This window comes from Salvia splendens, chromosome 2, assembly GCF_004379255.2.
Source record: "Salvia splendens isolate huo1 chromosome 2, SspV2, whole genome shotgun sequence".
Taxonomy (NCBI): Eukaryota; Viridiplantae; Streptophyta; class Magnoliopsida; order Lamiales; family Lamiaceae; genus Salvia; species Salvia splendens.
Window position 1 is genome coordinate 8488056 of NC_056033.1, and position 23970 is coordinate 8512025.

At 43.0% G+C, this 23970-nt stretch overlaps 2 protein-coding genes across 6 annotated transcripts; one reads left to right on the forward strand and one right to left on the reverse strand.

Moving 5' to 3' along the window:
* Positions 1-1390: 1390 nt before the first annotated feature.
* Positions 1391-4337, forward strand: LOC121760609. The gene is made up of 3 exons (XM_042156251.1): positions 1391-1640; positions 2537-2864; positions 3803-4337. Exons 1-3 carry the CDS (start codon positions 1490-1492, stop codon positions 3993-3995), a joined length of 672 nt encoding a protein of 223 aa, XP_042012185.1. The 5' UTR covers positions 1391-1489; the 3' UTR covers positions 3996-4337.
* Positions 4338-4960: 623 nt separating this feature from the next.
* On the reverse strand, positions 4961-10741 carry LOC121761223. Of its 5 annotated transcripts, XM_042156851.1 has the most exons (7): positions 10122-10741; positions 8774-9600; positions 7750-7834; positions 7578-7664; positions 7235-7480; positions 7085-7152; positions 4961-5082 (listed from the first exon to the last, which is right to left on the reverse strand). In XM_042156851.1, exons 2-7 carry the CDS (start codon positions 9341-9343, stop codon positions 5077-5079), a joined length of 1062 nt encoding a protein of 353 aa, XP_042012785.1. In that variant the 5' UTR covers positions 9344-9600; positions 10122-10741; the 3' UTR covers positions 4961-5076. The 5 variants fall into 5 exon arrangements, with proteins under 5 accessions (XP_042012785.1, XP_042012813.1, XP_042012801.1 ...); XM_042156879.1 differs by lacking the exon at positions 4961-5082 and having other exon boundaries at positions 6968-7152; positions 8774-9176; XM_042156867.1 differs by lacking the exon at positions 4961-5082 and having other exon boundaries at positions 6968-7152; positions 10616-10731.
* Between the last annotated feature and the right edge of the window lie 13229 nt (positions 10742-23970).

Consider the following 23970-nt stretch of genomic DNA (forward strand, 5'->3'; position numbering starts at 1 on the left):
TATTTAATTATTTTCTAATTATTTTGCTAATTAAATTGTTATCTATTTCTTTTGTAAGTCTTTTTCCATCTCATCCCTCTCCTTTGAAGCACGTTGTCTGCATCTCTCTAGCTCCAATTTCTGTCCTTAGCAATGCCACCTATTTCCAGTCTGTCGAATTCACGACGGTGAGCTCACCGCTTCGCCTACTCAAGCCCTTGGGCCTTTCCGATGTCTGCCTTCACAGCTCACCGTCGAGCGGCTCCCCCAGACAGGGCGAGTTCCATCGCCGTCTGCCCTTGAGGTTCGGTGTTCATCGTCGAGAGCGAGCAGCATCGTCGTGGCCGAATCACCGTCGAGTCCCTCTATCTGAGATGCAACCATCTATGTCCCCAAATTTATGTTGGCTCGTCACGGCGCCAACACCTCCTTACTTTGCTCTTTTGGTTCAATTTCAGACGTCGGGACAATGTTGGACACCCTATCGCGTCACTTGTTGAGGAGCAGTGTGGCAACTCTATCACACATCCCACAACTCCTTATTTGTCATTTTTAATTAGCTTCCTTGTTGACTAGTAGTCTCGATTTGTAATTGTTATAACTTGTAAAGTTGTAATTGTTGTAACTTGTATTTAAATTTTTCGATTTGTAATTGTTGTAACTTGTAAATGTGTAATTTCAATAAAATTGCAATTTTCATCGTACTTTTTTGAATTTTATTTACGCACATTTCATGCATAAACAAATACAATTAATGCAAAACAAAATAGTTGTCTCGTCACCAAAACTCACCTACGAAAAAGGGGAACACTGTATATGATGATACAACTTTCGAAAGTGAAATGTAATTTAATTTTAAGTTGAATAAATATTACACGTTGGAGTCGTAATTTAATTGAAAAATGCAAAAAAAAAAATTGACCGAACCGTCGAACCGACGGTTCCGGGCGGTTTTGAACCGGCGCTTGAACCGCTGGTTTTTTGAACCGGAACCGCCGGGACCCTAGGCGGGCCAGTTCCGGTTCATGCATTTCATGAACCGTGTGCAAGCCAAATGGTACACTAAAATCTAAAATGGAATAGAAAATCATGAACCGGCAGTTCCTGAACCGTGTGCAAGCCAAATGGTACACTAAAATCTAAAATTGAATAGAAAATCGCTCCAATGATGCTAAAAAACAATTTTATTTTTAGGTTTACATTAAACCAAAACTAATTTTTCATTTTTTTTATAAGTAAAAAAAGCATAATATAGAGAATCAATTTAAATTAGTGTAAATAATTGAAGTAAAAATATATTTGATGTGATAGTTAAATAATCATTTTTTAAATAAAAATTATTTATTTTTATTTTATATTATATTAAAATGAGTATAAATTTGAGTTTAATGTAAACTGAGATGACGTGACAATAAACGGAACGCATTTTCTCTCTGTTCATGTATCTGATCTCCCTGCAGAGTTCATTGAATTTTGTAATCCAAGGGTAAAGGGTGCAGACGGTAGGAAAATGGAGGGTGGAATTACGGCGGAGGAATTGTCGACTATCGGCGGCATAGCCACCGTCTCGTTGCTGCACTCCTTCATCCCCACTCACTGGCTCCCGTTTTCTATTGTCGGCCGCGCTCAGAAATGGACGCTTTCTCGAACTCTTCTCGTTAGTAAGTCATTTACTAGGGGGAAAGGGGAACTGTAAGGCTCGTGATTTTCTCGGTTCTGATTTTGATTGTGTGAGCTGAATTTGTTAAATTAATCTCATAATTTTGCTACTCTAATTTAGCTTTAATATGGGATAATTTTGGGTAGTCAAAGTTGAGGATGTTCAGGGTTAAGAAATGGCATAGTGGACGTGTGTGAAGCAGTTTTAGTGTTGTTTGTCAAGCCAACATGGTTTTAACATTTTGTTAGTACATTGTTATTAACTACTGCCGCGTAGTATACCATGTTTCAATGTAACTGTATTATGTGATCTGGTTGAATTATAGTCTTGGAAGAATATAAACTAAATCCCTTGGCCCTTAATTAGGATTTACGCCACTTTCTTGGATGGCTGGACATATATATACCCCTACTGAAATTCTCCTAAAATGTCCGAAACCCATCGAAAAACTTTCTGGTCAGGCACTACTAGTTTGATGATATTCGTATGCACAAATTTAAGAGGCACTCTTTGGTACTGCTGGATGTACTGCATCTGCTCCAGTTAAGAATTGATGTACCCTTAATTTTTTGCTTAAATTTAATTGAACTTAAATTTAGTAATACCGCATTTCTTGATAAATGAAATGGTTGTGTTGTAAACTAAAGAGACATCTCTTGTTCTTATACCATCTCTTCTTACTTATTTTGTAAGTAATAGAATACGGTCCGTTACCTACTTACTGACTTTGCAATCTTAAATTGGTTACTTTTTAGTATTTGGCTGGCTTTCGGTTTATCTCCGGGCTTTAGGTCCTTGCAAAGTCAAGTAATACATCTCAGTTACTTTTTCTACCAGTGTGCACCATTTTCTAGTGATTACAATGGTGGTGAGCGCTAATTGTTTGTCGGTTTGCAGCTGCATTTGGAGCAGTATTGCATGTCCTATCCACTTCACTGCTTGGCATAACAGCAATCACCATAACAAACACTATAGCCGGAGAGGAAACTGTGCATAAACTTGCATCGTTGTTACTTATTTTTCTTGGTGGTGGTTATATTGCGTTGTTTCTAATTGGAAAGGGTGGTCATAGCCATTCCCACAATCAACCTATGGAAAAAATGGCTTTTGCCAGTCTTGTTCTTGCCCCTGCATTGTCTCCCTGTGCAACCACTCTTCCAGTATTTCTTGCTGTCGGAAACTCATCCTCTTTGATGGTGCTTGCTATTATAGTCCTATTATTCAGGTACCGAATAGGTGTTTGGTTTCTAGCTTTTGCCTTTTCTATCTTGCCAAATGTTTATATAATCAGTTAACCACAAGTTTTACATCCAGCAGCAACTACGGGTAGTTCAATACTTCAATTGATTGTTTCTCAAATAATATACCCCCTCGGTCCCGCATAAGGCGAAGCATTTCCTTTTCGGCACATGATTTTATGTAGTGTTGTTTTGTGAGTTGAGTGGAGAGAGAATAAAGTAGAGGTGATTGCCTTTCCATTTAAGGAAATGTATCACTTTAAGTGGGATGTCCCAAAGAGGAAAATGAGTCACTTTATGTGGGACGGAGGAAGTATTAACTTAACATATTTGTTTGTGGATTGTGGTTATAATTCATTGTAAAAATTTCAGGCGTTTTGGTTCATGCTTATGAATCTTCCTACTGTGTCGTTCTCTTTCCTTTTATCTGCAATTTGTACCTTAAAAGAGATTAAATGACTTAGTTATTTGATCTGTTTGACCAATGTATAGTTTATGACGCAAGCTTTGTGGTTTAAGTTTCGACTCTTCTTGGTCAGAAGAGCTTCAGGCTGATAAAAATCATATCAGCTTGTTAATAGTTTTAGCGAAAAGCCTGCCATCCAAGTATGTGAGGTTGCATGTGGATAGTTTTCTGGTTTGGATGGAAAAAGGTACCTCTCTTGTACTTTTCGCAAATGACAAAAAACTTGTGTGAATCCATCCAAATTTAATCCATTAGGGATCATCAATCTCTGATAAGGGTTTATTAATCTCCAAGTAAGACTTAAGTAGGGTTGATGCACTGGAGTGTACCTCTTTCTGGATTATATTTTGTAGATACAGGAGCACACAGTGAATCTTAGTTAGAAATATACCTGCTATCCACCAAAATACTCTAAAACAAATGCATGCAACCTTAACATGGTATGATGTTGCATTGCAGCACAATAACTGTAATGACGTCTCTAGTGGCCCTCTCATTCTATGGTGCAAGTCAGATCAAGTTCCACTGGGCCGAGCGCTATGACAAGCTTCTTGTAGGATCAGTTCTATGTTTAGTTGGAGTCCTGACCCTTATTTTCCATGATCATGATGGAGAAGCCAAGCATTTGCATAGGAAGATAATCTCATTGTAAGGATGGAAGCAGATGTGTTCCGTATTTCTTAAGTTTTGAGGTATGAAGATTGCAACTGATGATGCAACATAGTAAGAACTGTAAAACTACTTTGTCTAGTTCTATCGGAAGCTCTGTGATCCATTAAGCTATATTCGAAGTTCTTGCTGTCTTGATCTCATCATTCGGCCTCAGTGTTGCTACATTCCATCCTTGCATCGTGTTTTAATGTGTACCGATGGTTAATCTTGTGAGTTGTGGCTTACTTCATGTGACCTTCTTGTTTCAATTTTATGTTAATAGTGCTGTAAAGATTTCTTAGTGATATGAGTAATTACTAATTAGTGATTACACTTTTCTGTACTTCCAATCACCATAATCATGTAATCACTTTTTTTATCAGTCTTACTTTGGATGGTAAAATGACCTCCAGAACTCAATTAGTTTTTTCTATAAATTTATCCTGACACTAGTTAGTCTTGGTTCTATCCAAAAATAGTACTCCCTTCGTCCGTCATTAGGAGTCTCGGTCACTTTTGCACATTCGTTTTATAAAAATGATAATAAATAGTTAAAGTGGAGAAACTCTCCATCCGCCATTAGGAGTCCCGGTCACTTTTGAGTACTCCATACTCCACTAAAAGTAAAAGGAAAAAAATCTGATAACTTGTAAATTTGGTTTTAATATCTGTACAATGTGGCTATCTAGGTTAGAATGTACTAAGCATTGAACTTATATAGATTAAATTTTTGCACAATTAACTTCTCCACCCAGTAATCGTTGCCATTGAAAATTGTCTGTGAACAAACATTGATGTCATTACAACAATAATATGGAGATATGGAATATTTCAATACCTTAAGAAGATTGAATAACTATGACATCACATGCCTGCCCTACCACAAGTCTTGTAACTTTGTATAAAATTACTCCCCATCGGCAAGGGAAAGAGATTAGGGTATAAATTAGGAGTAGTATATTCTATCAATTTTTATTGTTTATGACTGAATTATTTCTACAATTACAATCCCCCAATTTAAAAGAAAAAATGATATTTAACAAAATCTGAGCGTATGTATAATTCTCCGCTGATATGAGCATTTAGAGCATCCACAACCGTGCTCTTGCCAGCGGCACGGTTGTGGGCCCGGGCGGTACTATTCATGTCTGCTCTCTGGCAAGAGCACAACACCCACAACTGTGCTCTTCCGTAAGGACGAGCACAATTAATTTAAAATTCAATTAAACAATAACATTTCCATAATATTAAAATTCATTTAAAAACCACAATAAATATTACAAATGACAAATAAAATTAAACATTACATAATTAAAATCCTAAAAATTAAAAATTAAAAAAACCACTACTCGTTGCCGAATTTCGCCCACATGTGGTTGATTAAGTCTTCTTGTAGTTGATTGTGGATTCGAGTATCGCGCATTGTGTGTCTTGTCTCGATCCTCTGGCCAACCGTCGTATGCTCGCCTCGGCGTGGGAGAGACCTCGCTGTTGAGCTTCCGGCTTCGCCCTCGTCGTAGAAGCTAGCCGCCCTCGGCCCTTCGTCGGCTATAATCATGTTGTGTAATATAATACACGTGAACATGATGTCGGCGATATTATTCACGTACCACAGCCGAGCCGGGGCCTTCACAATGTTGAATCGAGCTTGAAGGACCCCGAAGGCTCTTTCGACGTCCTTCCGCGCTGACTCTTGACGCTGCGCAAAAAGAACCCGTCTCGGGTCGTGCGGGTTGTGGAGCGTCTTCACGAACGTCGACCACCTTGGGTAGATACCATCGGCGAGATAGTAACCCATGCGGTATGTATTTCCGTTGATGGTGAAGTCGATCGTCGGTGCTACACCATTCATCACATCATTGAAGAGTGGTGAAGAATAGAGCACGTTCAAGTCGTTGTTGGATCCGGCAACGCCGAAATATGCATGCCAAATCCATAGGCCATAGTCGGCGACCGCCTCAAGGATAAGTGTTGGGCCGCCGCCTTTGTGACCGCTTAAGTGTTGCCCCCTCCAAGCAGTCGGGCAATTCTTCCACCTCCAATGCATGCAGTCAATGCTGCCAAGCATTCCGGGAAAGCCATGGACTGATTCGTGAAGACGAAGCAACCGTTGGCAATCATCGGTGGTGGGTGCCCGAAGGAATTCATCCCCAAAAGCAGAACGAACGCCCTCGCAAAAATTCTTTAAACAAAGGATTCCAGTGGACTCACCGATATGCAAATACTCGTCGAAGATGTCGGCCGTTTGCCCAGTAGCGAGTTGTCGGATGGCACACGTACACTTCTGCAACGCCGTGATACTTTGTCGGCCGGCTGCATCTACACCTGTTTGAAAGTATTCAACACGTGCGGACAATGTGTTGACAATTCGCATGAACAAGCGCTTTGACATGCGAAAACGGCGCTTGAAGTAATCTGCCGGAAACCGCGGATGGTCGGCAAAGTAGTCGGCAACGAGCCTTTCGTGGGCTCCCTCCCGGTCACGATGGATGTAGCGGCGATTTGATCTAGTGCGTTGAGGAGGATGAGCGGGGGTATTCACCGCGACATATGCTTCGTAAGCGGCACAATGTTGTTCGTAGTATTCTTGTTTTTCGCGCTCCGCTTCCGCCATGAGATGAGTGAAATCCATTTGATGTTTTGAGTGAAGGTTGAATGTGTTGATAGTTTGTATAAAAATTATGAATGAGAGATGAATGAGAGATGAATTGATGTGATAAATGAGTGATGAATGTGTGTATTTATAGATGATTTTGGGGAAAAAAATAAAAAAAAATCAAAAAAATTCAGAAAAAACGGGGAAAAACGGCCATATTTTTGGGATTTGGAAAATATATATTTTTTTTATTTTTTAGCATTATTTATAATTAAATACCGATTTTTTTTAAAAAAAATAAAAAATGTTTAAACACAACGGCTATGCCGTTGACGAATGGGAGCGCGCCACGTGTGCGTCCGCTGGCACGGACGTGCTCGATACATCGAGCAGCGCCGTGCCAGCGGCGCGAGCGCAGCGGCGGCGGATGGCGTCCGTGCCAGCGGCGCGGACGGCGGTGGCGACGGACGCCACCGCTGCGCATGCTCTTAGAGTACCCAACGAAGTTTCTCGAAGCATAAAGCAATGATAATCGGGCCTCCTAAATCGCCAAGCGCACACCCTGCAAAATTGAATCATAAATATTAAGCGTACATACTTATGATTATGGTCAATTATCATCATAAATCATTATGGTGTCATACCAACCCACTGCCCTGTTGAGGGATGAATTAATGTAGCACCAATGCCAGCTCCGACAGATGCAAAAACGAGCGAGGCAGCGCATCGGACAGTGGTACCATAAACCTTCTTTCCAAGGATCTTAAATTCATCTTTCATATGAGTTGTTTCATGAATGTCTTTCTTGGATTTAGCTGTACAGTAGATAAATCCATACATATCAAGGCCAACTTGAACAGCCCAAGAAGCTGCATCTCCGAGGAGATGTCCTGTTAATACGAAGAGGTGTTAGCAAAATCGAGAGAGATTGATACTAGGTTCAACCAATGAAAGCCTAGTCAAGAACCTAGGGTTTAATCATATAACCTCTGAAGGTGGTTCTGCTAACACAGAAACATAATGTACAAGTTGGCAATTTCCTTGATGCCTTCCGAATTGCAGACTTGGGAACATCTACGGTGGTTAATATGTAAAGTGAGGCGTTTAAAAAACGTATTAACAATTAGTAATTAAAAAAGTTAACAAGTGAAGATTATACCCTTGAGAAGTTTCCATGCTATGCGTTGTGAAGCATAATGAACTGCGAGTCTTTCAAGGATACGCCTTGTGGTAACCACACTTGTCTGAACATGAGCAACAAGAGAAAAGGTTAATTTACCATATGAACACTACCAATTTGATGATATTATCCACGAAGCCAAAAAGATTCAGTTTTGGTGAAAATCAGACTTTGTGCATTCGTTCTCATTGATATTTAGTAATGGCATAATGGGTGGAAAAAGAAACCATACAATATCTTTCATAAAAAGATTACTAACGGAACAATTCTTTTTTGGGTAATGCATGTTAATGGAATTCCATTTTAATGAAGAAGTTTAGTTGTATTCCGACTCAGGGAGTAACGCACAACAGTTATGCGTCGTTATTAATGAACGACGCACAACCCTTATGCGTCTTTGGTTAATGACGTACAAGGGTTATGCGTCGTTCAAAGACGCATAAGAATTATGCGTCTTACCCTAGTGACGCATAACCCTTATGCGTCACACTGGTAAGCATTTCCGCCTGTCACCCGGGTGACTCGGGTTCGATCCCCGGCAACGGCGCAATTTTTTAAGTGATTAGTATTTGATAAAAATGAGTTATTCTAAACATTTATTTTTGGCAAATAGATATTACTCTTATAAAAGAATTATGCGCCTTTGCCGGGGATCGAACCCGGGTCACCCGGGTGACAGGCGGGAATGCTTACCAGTGTGACGCATAAGGGTTATGCGTCATTAGGGTAAGACGCATAATTCTTATGCGTCTTTGAACGACGCATAACCCTTGTACGTCATTAACCAAAGACGCATAAGGGTTGTGCGTCGTTCATTAATAACGATGCATAATTGTTGTGCGTCACTCCCTGAGTCAGAATACATCTAAACCTCTTCATTAAAATGGAATTCCATTACTAGACTAGAACAAAAGTAGAAAGAGCTCGATTACTAACAGGATAATGAGATAAGACACCATAATGGACCTATAGCTTTACACTGATATCAAATAAAGACTATTACCTCACGGATGATTTGTATCACTGATTTCTTAAATGGCTCAACCAAATCTACATGATGCTCTATGGGATTCTCAGCTAGAAAATCTTCATCGTCTTCATCTTCTGTGGGTGGACGGGGTTCCAAAAGAGGCAAATAGAATAACATAAACGACCTCAATGATGTCAGGCCTAAATTTTTCCAATGAAATGCCGAGAAGAGTGGTTTCAGCTGGATATCGTACTGCTTGAAACCGTGTCTTAATTCATTCACCAAAGCATTCCCAGTAGAAAAACTTTTGCCATAATTGTCACCAACAGCTGCATCAACATAGCTAGAGCCAACTTGCGGGCTCTGCATAACAGAACTAAAATCTTCATCTAAGATTGCACCAGCATCACAGTAGGCAATTTGCATAGTGCCATCCCTGAGAAAAATCATGGATACATTAATAATATCAGCCAAACAATAAGATCGACCACGAGTAATACCACGTAACTGTGATACAGATAAATGTTTGGACACAAGGCCTTTCAATTTCATAAGACATGCAAATACTATATAAACTTCGCTTAGTATGGAACCCTCACACATAAATCATCCTTGAAACACTAGCACGGTCTATACTATACCGTTCTGATCTATCTAGGCTAATCCCGAACACTAAGCGCCTCCAAAAGATACAGGTACAGCAGAAGCAATGTTGATGTTCTACTATATAAATCACTAATTTAGTACTACAACTTCCAAGCAAGGTATGCAAATAAATGATCAAGCTCTGCATAACAGAACTAAAATCTCCATCTAAGATTGCACCAGCATCACAGTAGGCAATTTGCATAGTGCCATCCCTGAGAAAAATCATGGATACATTAATAATATCAGCCAAACAATAAGATCGACCACGAGTAATACCACGTAACTGTGATACAGATAAATGTTTGGACACAAGGCTTTTCAATTTCATAAGACATGCAAATACTATATAAACTTCGCTTAGTATGGAACCCTCACACATAAATCATCCTTGAAACACTAGCACGGTCTATACTATACCGTTCTGATCTATCTAGGCTAATCCCGAACACTAAGCGCCTCCAAAAGATACAGGTACAGCAGAAGCAATGTTGATGTTCTACTATATAAATCACTAATTTAGTACTACAACTTCCAAGCAAGGTATGCAAATAAATGATCAAGCTTCTACTTCCACTTAAGCTTGGATAAAAATCGATAACTTTCCCCCATATCCTTACTGGGTTGTACTTGTAGTAACATATAAAAGCAAAGACGATAATCATCCATCAATTTCAATAGTTTAGTCCTTAAACGTACTGCAGTTGTCAAGCCACAATATACAAACTCAACTTACCCAAACAAAGCTCGATATGCAAAAGGAGGTACAATAGCGAAAGAAGTGGCGGCGGCAGAGGAGGAAACGCCCACATAGCTGCCGGAGAATAGGCCTCTGGAGCTAAACGTTTGGTTCCCAAGCTAAACGTTTGGTTCCCAAAGTTTGGATTTTTCATCAGCGCATCAAGCATTGCCCTGGTAGCCATTACTCGGAACTACTTAACGGTAAAAAATTCAGCTCGACTGAAAGGGTTTTCCCCCTAATCCAATTATCAATTTCCTATATCATAAAAGGGTTTTAATACTACTTAGCTACCAATGACGATTATTCTTTGCTTGCAAATCCTTAACCGGTGAAGATCATAAACCCAACAGCCAACATGGGAATGCGCTTTTCCCGATTTAGCCGGAGAAAAATTACAATAAAATCGAGTAAAATGGATGATTATTGTCTTGAATAAGCAGTGGAGATAAAGCTGTGTCCGATTGGGAGGAGAAAAAGGGCCGGATCACCTAAAATTGTGCTCTTCCAAAAAACCCTAGCGTGCGAATTCGGTGAATTGGGCTTCGTCAGCTGAGATTTGAAGGGGATCACGGATCACCCAATAGATTTCATACACACTACGATTCTATAAACTGAATAAGTAGACTCTATTTTAAAACTACGAATGTAGTCTAATGGGATTTGCATTAGTTTTTTTTCACTAAGCATCAGCAATGGTGCCCGTCCCCCAGCGGAATTCCGACTGGCATGCCGAAATTCCACGGCGGACGTCCGCCATTGTGCATGGTATGCACGGATACGGAATTCCGCCGAGGACACCGCAGTTCCGCGGCGTTACGCGGAATTCCGTCCCGACGGGAGTGCGGATGTCCGCCATTGCGTTGACTCCCACGGACTTCCGCGCGGAATTTCCGTTTATTGCATTAATTTTTTTTTATTTCTATACATACGACTCGTTGAACTGCATTTCATTCGCACCACTTGTTTTAACAAGTTTCTCTCTCTACATTTTTTTATATCCGGAATGACTGGTAGTGGTAGTGGTAGTGGTAGTAGTAGTGGTAGTAGTAGTAGTGGTGGTAGTGGTGGGCATTATGAACACATGATGCGTCTGATTCATGCACGTGTGCGGGAATCAGCGGAGAGGGAGGAACAATCGGCCTTGGCACCGGCTGTACCTCGACTCATCCATCGTCGAACTATAATACCCCGGGACCACCTCGCTGCCCACGCTCGGTTGCGTGAGGATTACTTGCGCCGGAGCCACGGTTTGGGGATAAGCTGTTCCGGCGACGGTTTAGGATGCATCGTCCGCTCTTTCTGCGTATCGTGGGCGCTTTGAAGCGATGATACGGGTATTTCAGGGTGCGGGAGGATGCGGCTGGTAAACCCGGCCACACGTCGATTCAGAAGTGCACTGTCGCAATCAGGCAGCTGGCATACGGAGGCGCGACCGACATGTTCGACGAGTACCTCCACATCGGCGAGACGACTGCCCGCGATTGCCTGAAGTATTTTTGTCAGGGCGTTAGGGAGATATTCGGGGATAGGTATCTTCGGAGGCCTACCCCCGAAGATTGTCAGGCTCTGCTGGATATGCACGGGAATCAGCACGGGTTTCCGGGAATGTTAGGCAGCATAGATTGTATGCACTGAGAATGGAAGAACTGCCCCGCTGCCTGGAAAGGTATGTACACTACTGGTTTCAAGGCCAAGAATCCCACGATGATCCTTGAAGCGGTAGCTGACTACCGGCTGTGGATTTGGCATGCCTATTTTGGAGTAGCCGGGTCTAACAACGACATCAACGTCCTCCAGTCGTCGCCCCTTTTCAACTAGCAGTGCATGGGCGTTGGTCCGGCCATCAACTTCGTCGCCAACGACAACCAACACAATATGAGCTATTATTTGGCGGATGGGATATACCCTATGTAGCCCGTCTTTGTGAAGACGATCAGATGCCCAACAGATGAAAAGAAAATATATTTTGCGGGTCTCCAGGAGGCAGCGCGCAAAGATATGGAGCGGGCATTTGGTGTGCTCCAGGCTCGATGGGCGGTAGTGAAGGGTCCAACACGGCTGTGGTATGTTGACAGCATCGCCGACATCATGTACGCATGTATTATCATGCACAACATGATTGTCGAAGCACTGACTGATTGGACCAATGATGATGCTGGTGCTGCGGGTCCAAGCCACGGCGTGGCCACTAGCAATGTACGCATGGGGATACCCCATGACGATGTCGATCGAGTCTGTGCATTTGCCGACATGCGCCAAATACAAACCCATGTTCGACTCCAGAACGATATTATTGAAGAAGTATGGCAGCGGAGGGGTCGTCTTTGATGTATTTTAATTATTGAAATGTTTTTTTTTATTTGGTGAAATGTACTTTTCTTTTTTTTTTATTTAATGGAATTTTTTTCCCTATTTGTGTTGAAATTTTAATTCCGTAAATTGTTTAATTCCGAAAATTGTTTAATTTGTGAATTTGTGGTTTTTTTAATTGTGGGAAGTCCTTGGGGATGTCCGTCACTGTGCAGTGGGAAGTCCTTATGACGTGGCTGTGCAGTGGGAAATCCGTATGACGTGGCAGGGGGTATTTTTGGGAATTCCGCGGGGAATTCCGCTGGGAATTCCGCGCCACTGATGCTCTAATAAGAGTTGCTAACTAGTTTATCAAAAATTTGTTGCTAATTAGTAGGAGTAATTGTTATTTACAAAATGAATTTTTGACATAATATCTTTAAATCTTTTGCAGGGAGATAAAAATTGTGGACATAAAGTTCAAGAGAATATGGTTAAATGAAAATTATCAATTCAGATACTCAAACAATAAGAAAATATTATATTCAATACTAAAGAGAAGTAGAGAATATATCATACCATGTACCTAAATATGAAAGTCCAAAATGCCCTTCATATCTCAGGGGCATTTTTAATGCAAAATTATGATGAATAATGAAAAATTACTACTATAAATGTGATTACATCTTAATTCAGAGACTACCCATGATATATTTAAAGTTCAGGAACCACGAAACGCGTAGTTCGGAGACCATTTGCGTAGTTACTCCCTTCGTCCCCAGAGAATATGCACTTTGGGTTCGGCACGAGTTTAAATGTAAAATTGGTAAAGTAAGAGAGAAGTGGAGATGAAAAGTAATTAAAGTATTGTTAGTGGAGAATGAGCACCACCTCATTAGAGAGAAAAAACTTTTCAAATTAAGAAAGTGCATATTCTTGTGGGACGGACTAAAAAGGAAAGAGTGCATATTCTTGTGGGACGGAGGGAGTATAATTTATCATATCACGTCAAACAAACCAAACCAAACCAAACCAAACCAAACCAAACCCTATAGAAACAAATATATCGTCACTTGATATAATACAATCACACTGATTGATATAAAGTTGTGTTTAATTAAAGAAATTTTGGACATAGTTGTGAGTAAGAGAGTGACAAGATACATGCATGGATCAAAAACAGCATATTTTAATTTATGGCAAGAAATAGTTGCAATAAATGGTAACTACTAGGAGTAGTTTTTATGAAATCAATCAGTGATCCAACTCTTCTGGTTTTTAAAATAATCTGTCATGGTTCAGATTCAATGCATGCATCCAACAGGTTTATATCTCGTGTAGGAGTGACGAGTTCCATGTCAAACAAAAAAAAACAACTACCAACTAAATCATCACCTTTCTTGGATTCAGGTAATTAATTCTCGATCACACAATGGATGAGGACAAACTAGTCAACAAAATACAGCCACCTTTTCTCAAACGTCAACTTCTAAACAACATAATAAAAACAAAACATAATTAAGGTTGTACAATGATAAGGCTAATTTCATGCATCGGTCTAGGGGTTCATTTCATGAAATTGCTGGGTCTAACGCATTGAATTAAGTCAGGTATGTGAAGTTTTTAGCCAGATCCAGGAAAAGAAGAGGACGCTTGCATGGTCCTAGGAAACTGGCGAAAGGGTGAACAATTGGAAGAAAATTGCTAGACGGAGGAAGCCTCGGAGTTGAAGGGTAGAATAGGGATTTCTACGAAAACTCTAGAAGGCTATGTCCGCATCTATAAAAGGGAGAAGCATGCAGGCTGGAGGGACCTTCTCGGTGGAGGCCTCACTAACAGCTCCTTGCTCGATTCACCTTTCCACACACTTGACTCTGAATTCGCGAGAGATTCCAGTTGGCACTTGGCTGGTGGTTCACGTTTAGCTTTCCGACAATGGTTCGAGGGTTGTAACACCGTCCTAGTTCAAGGGCGAAGAACAATTTACGTTTCCGTTGCTATTTACACTGATTCCGCCGAGCTTCGCTGTTCGAAGCTCGGATTTCTTTTGACAACCAATATTTCCGGTTTTATTCCAGATTTTACTTTCGCTTATGTCTATTGTGTTCATTTCTGGTTTGGTGGTTGAGTTCGATTGATTTCGAGTTAGGATTGTCGGAGTTAGTTATTTTTGCAGTTGTTTCTGATTTATTGTTGATACTTGTTGTTTGGATCTGAAGAATGGTTCTGCTTTTTGGATGAATCGGAGGTTGGGTTTTGCTGGAGTTTGTGATTTGTTTGCAGATTGTTCATGATTGATTGAGATTGGAGTAAATCTGTGAAAATCGGAGTTATGGCGTTGGTTTTGCTGTTTGTTGGGTTCGGATGGCTTGGATCCGGAGTGGATTAAGCGTCCGACGTAATCTGAGAATGAGTACTTGATTTCCATGCCTAGTTTACGTATTTACATTTCATTTCGCCTAGTTTACGTAGATCTGTCGTATCTTCGAGTTATTGTAAGTTTCCGTCGACCAAATCTGTTTATTATGTTTGAATCTGAGCATTTCCTCTGTTTTCTCCATTTGCGAATCTGAATTAGATAGAAAAGTGCACGAAGATTGTTAGCTGCAGCTTTACCGTACGTTGTCAGGCTTGGCTTTCATGGTCCCCACTTTCTATTTCCTTTGTCTAGTGGTTATCGGTAGTTATGTACTCGGTCTAGGAATTGTTTAAACTTTTCTGCCTGTTACTTGGTTTAAGAGTCCTTTGTTCTTCGGTCTAGTATTTACGTTTTGTGCCTAGGTCTAGTAGTAGTTAAAATCTCAACCCCTTTTGCGTGGCAGCAGCCATTTTTTCCAAATTCTCTCAATACTAGCCTACGAATCCATCTCTGTGGGATCGACTCCACTTCCCTATACTAATCCATAGTATTCGGGTTGAGGAAATTTAATTGTTGAAGGAGAGTCGTGAGTGCCCAACGACCGGAGCGCCATTCGATCCCTCGAGTTACTGGACCCTGTGATTCAGTTAATTCGGAGAAGCGTGGTGTCTCGACCTAGCAATTGCTTAGATCGCATTTTGCAAGCGCATAACTCATAAGACGAGACTACTCACACACCTCTTACCCTTCAAATGGCGCCGTTGCCGGGGATGGATGGCGTGCTTAGTGCTAGTGTTCAGAGTCTGTGGTGTAAATAGTTTTGATTTGTTTTCTTTCTCTTTTTGTTTTGCAGTTTATGAGCAGAGGCTCAAGGTCTACCTACTGGAGCAACTCATCTGGGTGGACACACGGCCAGTTTGGTTGGCGGGTTAAGGATACGGTCTCTACTGTAACCACCAGATCAGGGTTCACCACGGGAGGCCCGTTTCCGAGTGGATTTACTAGCGACGAATCTTGGACGTCGTCAGGACGCGAAGATCCAGAATCACCACCCGAATCAGAAACAGAGTCAGAAACAGGGGAAGCAGAGGAATTAGTCATGGCGCAGGTGGTAGACCCAGATCCAAAAATCGGCTCTCTCACTGCCCATTTGGATGGAGAACCAGCTCAAGCTATAGTAATGAATCCACGCCAGAGGACTATCGAGATCAAGACAAACGTACTCGGCATCTTGCCGACGTTCTCTGGGCGTAGAAATGAGTGTCCGTATGAGTTCTTAAATGAATTCAGTAAGTTATGTGGTATTCAGAAGAGGCCGAATGATGCAACAGAGGAGGATTATCGCTTACGAGCGATTCCGTTTACCTTGAAGGGGGAAGCTAATACGTGGCTATTGAGGTTGCCTCCGGATTCTATCCGCACGTGGAGGGACTTCAAGTTGGAATTCTTAGATTATTTCTTCCCATCTAACAAGACGAATGCACTTAAGAAAGAAATACTAGAGTGTAAGCAAGATTACGATGAATCGTTGAGTCAGTACTGGTCGAGATTTAAGGGGTTGTTGGATGCATGCCCGAATCACCGGATGATAGAGGCGGAGACCTACTCTCTGTTTTACGAAGGAGCCACTCCCGAGTCAAAGGACTTAATGAACTCCTCGAGTGGGGGAAATTTCACAAGAAAAAGGGTAAGTGAGGCAAGAGAGATCCTAGGGAAGTTGATTGACGCTAAGAAGGCGTACGATAACCCTAGGAATGCAGTGAAAAGAGGATCGGTGCATGCTGGGAGAGAACAAGAAGATAACAAAGTCGAAGCGAGGATTGATAGGCTCAAGAAGGCTCTTTTGAACGCGATTGAAAAGACGATTCCCCTGGCTTCACAAGGGAAGGAGAAATCTCCTGGGCCAGGAGATAATCAAATGCAACAATATTACGGGACCCAGGAAGGAGATTATCAGGCCCAGGTCAATGCAATGGGAAGTTGGAATCCCGATGGGAGCTGGAATCCAGGGAGACAGAGAGATGCGCCTTGGAGAAACCATCCGAATTTCAGATGGACTGACAACGAACAGAATCAGCCGGCACCACAACAAAGTCAGCAGTTTGCACCTCACCCCGAAAGACAAGGTAACTGGTCAGGAAGGAATCAAGAGGGGCAGGGCAACTGGATTAATCGGAACCAAGGAGACCACTCGAGCTGGGGAAACAGGAATCAGAATAATCAAGGGAACCCTTATGTACCACCGCACCAAAGGAATTTCCAAAACAATTACCAGGGCCAAGGAAATCAATACAATAACTCTTCAGGCGGTCAGGGAAACGCTCGTCAGAATCAAGCAAGTGGACCGACTCTGAGTATAGGGCCGGGACCCAATCAACCACCAAAGTTAACAAAGAATATCGATGATATGGTGCAAGACCTCGTCAGTTCTCAGCAACATATGCAAAACAACCTGCAATCGAACAATGACGTAGTGCACAAGCTGCAAGATGCTCAACAGGAGCAGAAAGCAGCCATGGATATGTTGGCTAAGCAATTGTCCCAAATAGCCACTTCTTTGAGTGACATGCGGGGAAACGAAGGAAAAATTCCGGCCTCAGTAAGGCCACCTGATAGAGCTAATATAAGTCAGATTACCTTGAGGTCCGGGAAAGGATATGAGGGACCGGTGGTGAGAACAAAGGAGGGGGCAGATCCTAAGGAAGGCAAGAAGAAAGAGGATACAACTCCCAGACCCAGACACTTGGAGGGAGGAAGTACCTTGGTCAAGGATGACCTTGAGGAGAAAGATTTTGAGAAACAATTGCCTAGACCGACCGAACCATTCTTCCTCGATCCAGAGCCGGAGTTGGAAGATGAGGCAGTGGGAAAAGAAACTGGAGAGTTAACAGCTGAAAGTTCTACCGGAGCAGGGAAGCGACTGAAACCCTTTCCGAGTCGGGGGGAAGCCAAGAAACAGAAGGAAGAACCGGTAGACTTCATGGACATTTTTGGGAAGTTGGAAATCAATCTGCCATTTTTACAGGCCCTGAAGATGCCAGTCTTTAGCAAGTTCATCAAGGAATTTATAGCTGGGAAGGCTAGGCCCAGTGGGAAAATTCTGATAGGCGAGAATGTCTCCGCAGTAATTCAGAAAAGGAAGATGCCTTCAAAATACAATGACCCAGGTATGTTCACCTTACCCATCTCTATTGGTAATGTGAAAATCGAGCATGCTATGTGTGATTTAGGTGCGTCGATAAACGTGTTACCACTTTCCATATACAAGAAGTTAGTTGGGGTAGGCATGGTAGATACGAAAGTTGTGATTCAATTGGCGGATAGGTCATGCATCTGTCCTGAAGGGGTGCTTGAGAATGTGATAGTCAGGGTACATGACTTCTTGTACCCTGCTGATTTCCATGTGATTAAGATGAGTGATAATGAGTCTGCTGAGTCGGGCGGAGTACTTTTAGGGAGACCCTTCCTACGAACCGCTAAGACTATCATTGATGTTTTTGATGGGACAATTTGCCTTGATTACAATGGGGAGAAATATACATTCAGCATTGATGAGGCAATGAAGAAACCTCTTGACGTTGAAAATTTGCATGCTATAGATGTTATTAACCATTTGGTCCAGGAATATCTTGAGACAGAATTAATGCAGGAACAGATTGAGAACTCCGAGATGAGTCTTGACATTGATAGAGAGGTAGCCAGTTGGTGTCAAGCAATGAACACAAGTGAGTTATCTGATGAGGAGTTAGCTGAAGCAATTCTGGAATTCTGTGCAAATCCGGAGCTAGCCGGTCAAGGAATACACCTTATGTGGCGAGTGTGGAAGGTTCTGCTGGGTCAAGGAAGGGAATGACTACGGAAGTAACAGACAAAAATCCCTTGCCCCAGGAAAAAGATGTTCCCAAGAAAGAGCTGAAAACATTTCCACCAGGCCTAAAGTATGCTTATCTAGAGGAGAACGAAACTTTCCCTGTTATTATCAACAGCAGCTTGACCGAGGGACAAGAAGAGGAACTGCTGAAGGTAATCCGAAGAAACAAGAAGGCTATTGGGTGGACACTCTCTGACCTGGTAGGAATTAGTCCAGATTTGTGCATGCATCACATCCGCTTGGAGGAAGGAGCAAAAGCCTGCAGAGACCCTCAACGCAAATTGAATCCTAACATGAGGGAGGAAGTGCTGAAGGAAGTATTGAAACTACTCTCCCTAGGAATCATTTATTCCATACCAGACAGTGAATGGGTGAGTCCAGTCCATATGGTACCCAAGAAGTCAGGAATACAGGTGGTCAAGAACGACAAGAATGAATTGGTGCCCACCAGACTAGTCACTGGGTGGAGGATGTGCATCGATTATAGGAAGTTAAATGAAGCGACCAAGAAAGATCATTTCCCTCTACCCTTCATTGACCAGATGCTGGAGAGGCTAGCGGGCAAGCAATACTTCTGTTTCCTAGACGGGTATAGTGGGTATTTTCAAATCTATGTGAATCCCGAGGACCAGGAGAAGACAACTTTCACGTGTCCTTTCGGCACGTATGCTTACAGGAGGATGCCGTTTGGCCTGTGCAATGCGCCAGGCACTTTTCAGCGGTGTATGATGAGTATCTTCTCGGATCTTTTGGAGGACTGCATCGAGATTTTTATGGACGACTTCACTGTGTACGGGAATTCATTTAACTCATGTTTGGCTAGTCTGGATAAAGTATTGAGAAGATGCCAGGAAAAACATTTGGTTTTGAACTTCGAGAAATGCCACTTTATGGTCCCTAAGGGAATTGTCCTAGGGCACGTAGTCTCGGAAAAAGGTATACAGGTAGACCAGGCAAAGATTGAGGTGATATCAAAACTGCCTTACCCGACGAACCAGAAGTAGGTAAGAGGATTCCTAGGGCACGCAGGATTTTATAGAAGATTCATTAAGGATTTTGCGAAGATTGCTCAGCCACTCACTCATTTGCTGGACAATGATGTTGAGTTTGTTTTCAATGAGGAGTGCATAAAGGCTTTTCAACTACTGAAAGATAGACTAGTATCGGCTCCCATTATCCGAGCGCCCGATTGGAGTTTGCCATTTGAAATAATGTGCGACGCGAGTGACTATGCAGTAGGGGCGGTGCTAGGTCAAAGAGTTGATGGAAAAAGTTACGTAATTTTCTATGCGTCAAAAACGCTCAACCAGGCCCAGAAAAACTATGACACCACGGAGAAGGAAATGTTGGCAGTCGTGTACTCTTTTGAAAAATTCCGACCATATTTGCTTGGGTCGAGGGTGATAGTCTTCACTGATCACGCTGCGATAAAGTACTTGCTGGCGAAGAAAGAATCCAAGCCGAGATTAATCCGTTGGGTGTTGCTTTTGCAAGAATTCGATTGGGAAGTTAGAGATAAAAAGGGAACTGAAAATAAAGTGGCCGATCATCTAAGCAGGATATTTCAAGGGGAGACCGAGGAAGCAATACCGGACGCATTCCCTGAGGAACATTTGTACTACGTGAAAAAATTTCCTCGACCTACCAGCTGGGAGGAGGTTATGGAGTTAACTGGTCCAGAGGATGACGAAAAAGGGAAAAGCCATCAAAACGCTGAGCCATGGTTAGCAGATCTGGCAAATTACTTAGTCACTGGAGAAGTGCCCAGTTCGCAAGTAATCTCCCTGACCCAGAAGATGAAATTGAAGAGCGAGGCCAAATACTATTTCTGGGATGACCCGTATTTGTGGCGAATGGGAGCCGACCAAGTAATCCGGAGGTGTATCCCGGAGTGGGAACAGAGGGATGTGCTGAATCATTGCCATGCCCTAGCTTGTGGAGGTCACTTTGGACCTAGGAAGGCAGCAAGGAAGGTGTTAGATAGTGGTTTTTACTGGCCTACGTTGCATAAGGATGCGTTCGAGTTTTGTCAGAATTGTGAGAGGTGTCAACAGACCGGGGGAATATCCAGGAGGGATGAGATGCCGCAAGTCCCAGTGATTGTGTGTGAGATCTTCGATGTTTGGGGGATGGACTTCATGGGTCCATTTCCGTCTTCATACGGGAACACCTACATACTTGTGGCAGTGGATTATGTGTCAAAATGGATAGAGGCAAAAGCAACCACCTCGTGTGAAGCTAAGGAGGTAGCAAGGTTTCTTAGAGCTAACATTTTCAACAGGTACGGAGTGCCCAGAGCTATAATATCTGACAATGGGACACACTTCCGCAACCGGACTATTGAAGCTCTGATGAGAAAATATGGCGTCCATCACAGACTGTCTACACCTTATCATCCTCAATCCAACGGCCAGGCGGAAATATCCAACAGAGAAATAAAGGCGATACTAGAAAAGACGGTTAATCCGTCCAGGAAAGACTGGAGTAAGAGGCTTGGAGACGCACTATGGGCTTACCGGACGGCATACAAGACGCCTATTGGGATGTCACCATATAGGCTTGTGTTCGGCAAAATGTGTCACTTGCCCGTGGGAGTAGAACACCGAGCATATTGGGCGGTCAAGGAAATAAACATGAGACCCGAATCCTGCGAGGAAGAGAGGAAATTGCAGCTGCAGGAGTTGGAGGAGCTAAGGCTGGAGTCATATGAATCGGCGATGTGGTACAAAGAGAAAACAAGACTCTGGCATGACAAGAACCTCCGGGTCAAGGAATTGCAAGTCGGGCAGAAGGTTCTCCTATTCCAATCCCGGCTCAAGCTAATGCCTGGTAAGTTAAAGTCCAAATGGATTGGGCCATACACTGTTGTGAGTTTGCGTGCAAATGGAGCTGTAGAAATCCAGGGAAGTTCTTCAAACTCTACTCCTTTTCTTGTTAACGGTCATAGGGTAAAGGTATTTAGGGATAGCTCGGAGATGTGTGTAGTGGACGAAATGCCACTACGCGCACTCCACGATATCGCCTAATATATCTGGGAAGTGAGTGTTCTTAGAGATTTCCTAGGTCCAGCATCCAAGAAGTTTTAGCATGACCTGACCTAGGGAATCTTGAGAACACTTGAACATAAATTGTAAATATTCAATCGCTTTCTTTAAATCAAGAAAAACCCAAACAAATCAGAAAAAAAAAAATAATCTTCCAAAAATATTTTCGAAATACCAGACTCCTTAAGGATTTTTTTTTGATACCGTCATACCCTAGACCCGGGGAGTCTGGCGTTTCAATTTTTAGTTTAATGTTTTTCTTTAAGTGTGATTTTGCAGAAGGAATTCACAAGGGCAAGGAGTTGTGGAGTAAAAATTTTGGAGGGAGTTGGCACAGGTTCGGATTTCAAAAGGAACTTTATGGGGGGCGTACGGTCGCAAGCTTCATCACCTGCAACCGCCTGCCAAAAACGTCCTCTCTCATGCCTACACTATAATCAGTTTAGCCTTCTTATTTTCATTACCTATTCTCTCTCCAATATTCACAAACACAAAAAATCCCCAATTTCCTTTTCCCTTTTTCTCTCTCTCTAACCCTAATCTGCAAATTCCGCCCAAATTCTTTACAAAAAAATTTCCACAGAACATCCATGGAAAACAAACAAGGAACCGGAAGCACCTCAGGGTCCGCCGACTCTGGGGCGGCGGCGTTTATGGCCGAGCTATTCCAGAAATTTGGGGGTGCGGAGAAGGCGATGGAGGCATTCGCCATGTTTGCAACCGCAATGGGTAAATCCGTACAGGCTGCTCCGTCTTCTAGTGTACCACAATCGGAGGCCGTCTCAGAACCCGTCGCCGAACCTGAAACCGTTCAAGAGGCCACGACCACTAGCCCGGAACCAACCACCGCAGGGAATCGTGAAGACGACTCAGATTTGGTCACAGGGTTGGAACTGTTGGCTATGTGCGAACCAAGGGTAGACTCTGCAACTGAGGAGGAAACCCCTGTTTCGATTAGTGTTTCTGAGGGGGTGAGGCCCGTACTTGCTAGTGAGGATTATGTTGAGAGAGATGTTCTGGAACCATCTGGGGAAGTTAAAGATTTTGTTGCTGATGTTAGTATTTCTGAGGGGGAAACCCCTGTTTTGGAAAAATCTGTGGAGGGGGAAACCCCTGTTTTGGAAAAAGCTGTGGGGGGGAGGCCCCTATAGTTGGTGAAGATGGGGGCGACGAAGCCCTAATTTCTGAACAAAATGTGGAGGGGGATACCCCTGAGAAACCGGTGGGTACTGAGGCCCACGTCGGGGAAAGATTTGAGGGGGTAGAGACCCCTGTTTACATCTCGGGGGCAACCCCATTGTTGTCCAAGGAGGGAGAAGCCCTCGATTCTGAAAATAGCCAGGAACCCGCTGACGCTGGGGTGAAGTTGATTGTGGATCTGACCGAGATCCCGGAGGATACCGACTCGCCGGTCAACCCCAGAGATGCTAGGAGGCGGGCTCGCCGGAGCCTCATTGATGAGATTGTTGAGACAGTAGAGCCGACGGAGGAAGAATCGCTGGGTCCAGAGACCGCAACATCTGAACAGGTGAACTCTCCCAGACCTGGCAGGGGGGAGAGTGATGAGGAGAAGCGTCGCCAAGTGGCTGAGAAAAAAAGGAAGGGGAAACAAATTGCTCCTTCCTCGACCAAGAAGGCGAGAGAGAACTCTACTGAATCCACACTTCCGCCGGCAGCTAAGGTACCATATGCCGCAGAAACCGAGAGCCCCTCTGAGTCCAGCGACTCGGAAGAAGAACAGGAAGAGGAATTCAACTTTGAGCCGATCGAAGTGTGGATAACAAACAGCTTGCTAGATAAAATGAGGACGTTTGACGACCCAAAGCGCACGGCCATTTATAAGGAGAAGAGTACTGAGGGGAAGGTCGCTAAGTCAGGAAAGATGTATAGCTCATCGGAGCTCAAAACGATTGCTTGCAACGATGAATTCCGGACTTATATCGACGCAATAGGCTTCGATTGGTTGCTCAAGCACAGTACTACCGAGGTCCCGATTGACTTGGCCCGAGAATTCTTTTCCACCTTCCGATTCAAGTCCACTACCGATTTGGATGCCGAATCCATTAATTTCAGACTTTTAAGTGAGGAACATACGATGAGCATCCGGGAATGGACCTTGCGGATGGGTTGCAGACGCGAACGGAGGACGATGAAGGCCTGTGGAACGAGAGGATGATTGGTCCACCGAAAATGACGCCGGGATTCAAAGCGCAAAGCGCCTGGGAGTTCTTGACTCACCCGAGGGTGGGTCAGTTTAAAACAAGCTTTTCGAAGGCACAC

Bases quoted from the DNA above. Each gene is read 5' to 3' on its own strand.
- LOC121760609 (XM_042156251.1), top strand. From the start codon at position 1,490: ATGGAGGGTGGAATTACGGCGGAGGAATTGTCGACTATCGGCGGCATA. The intron at 1,641-2,536 runs GTAAGTCATTTA...GTCGGTTTGCAG, and splicing joins TTCTCGAACTCTTCTCGTTA to CTGCATTTGGAGCAGTATTG. The intron at 2,865-3,802 runs GTACCGAATAGG...GTTGCATTGCAG, and splicing joins ATTATAGTCCTATTATTCAG to CACAATAACTGTAATGACGT.
- LOC121761223 (XM_042156851.1), bottom strand. From the start codon at position 9,343: ATGTGTGAGGGTTCCATACTAAGCGAAGTTTATATAGTATTTGCATGT. The intron at 7,665-7,749 runs GTATAATCTTCA...TAACCACCGTAG, and splicing joins AGCATGGAAACTTCTCAAGG to ATGTTCCCAAGTCTGCAATT. The intron at 7,481-7,577 runs GTTATATGATTA...TCGTATTAACAG, and splicing joins TAGCAGAACCACCTTCAGAG to GACATCTCCTCGGAGATGCA.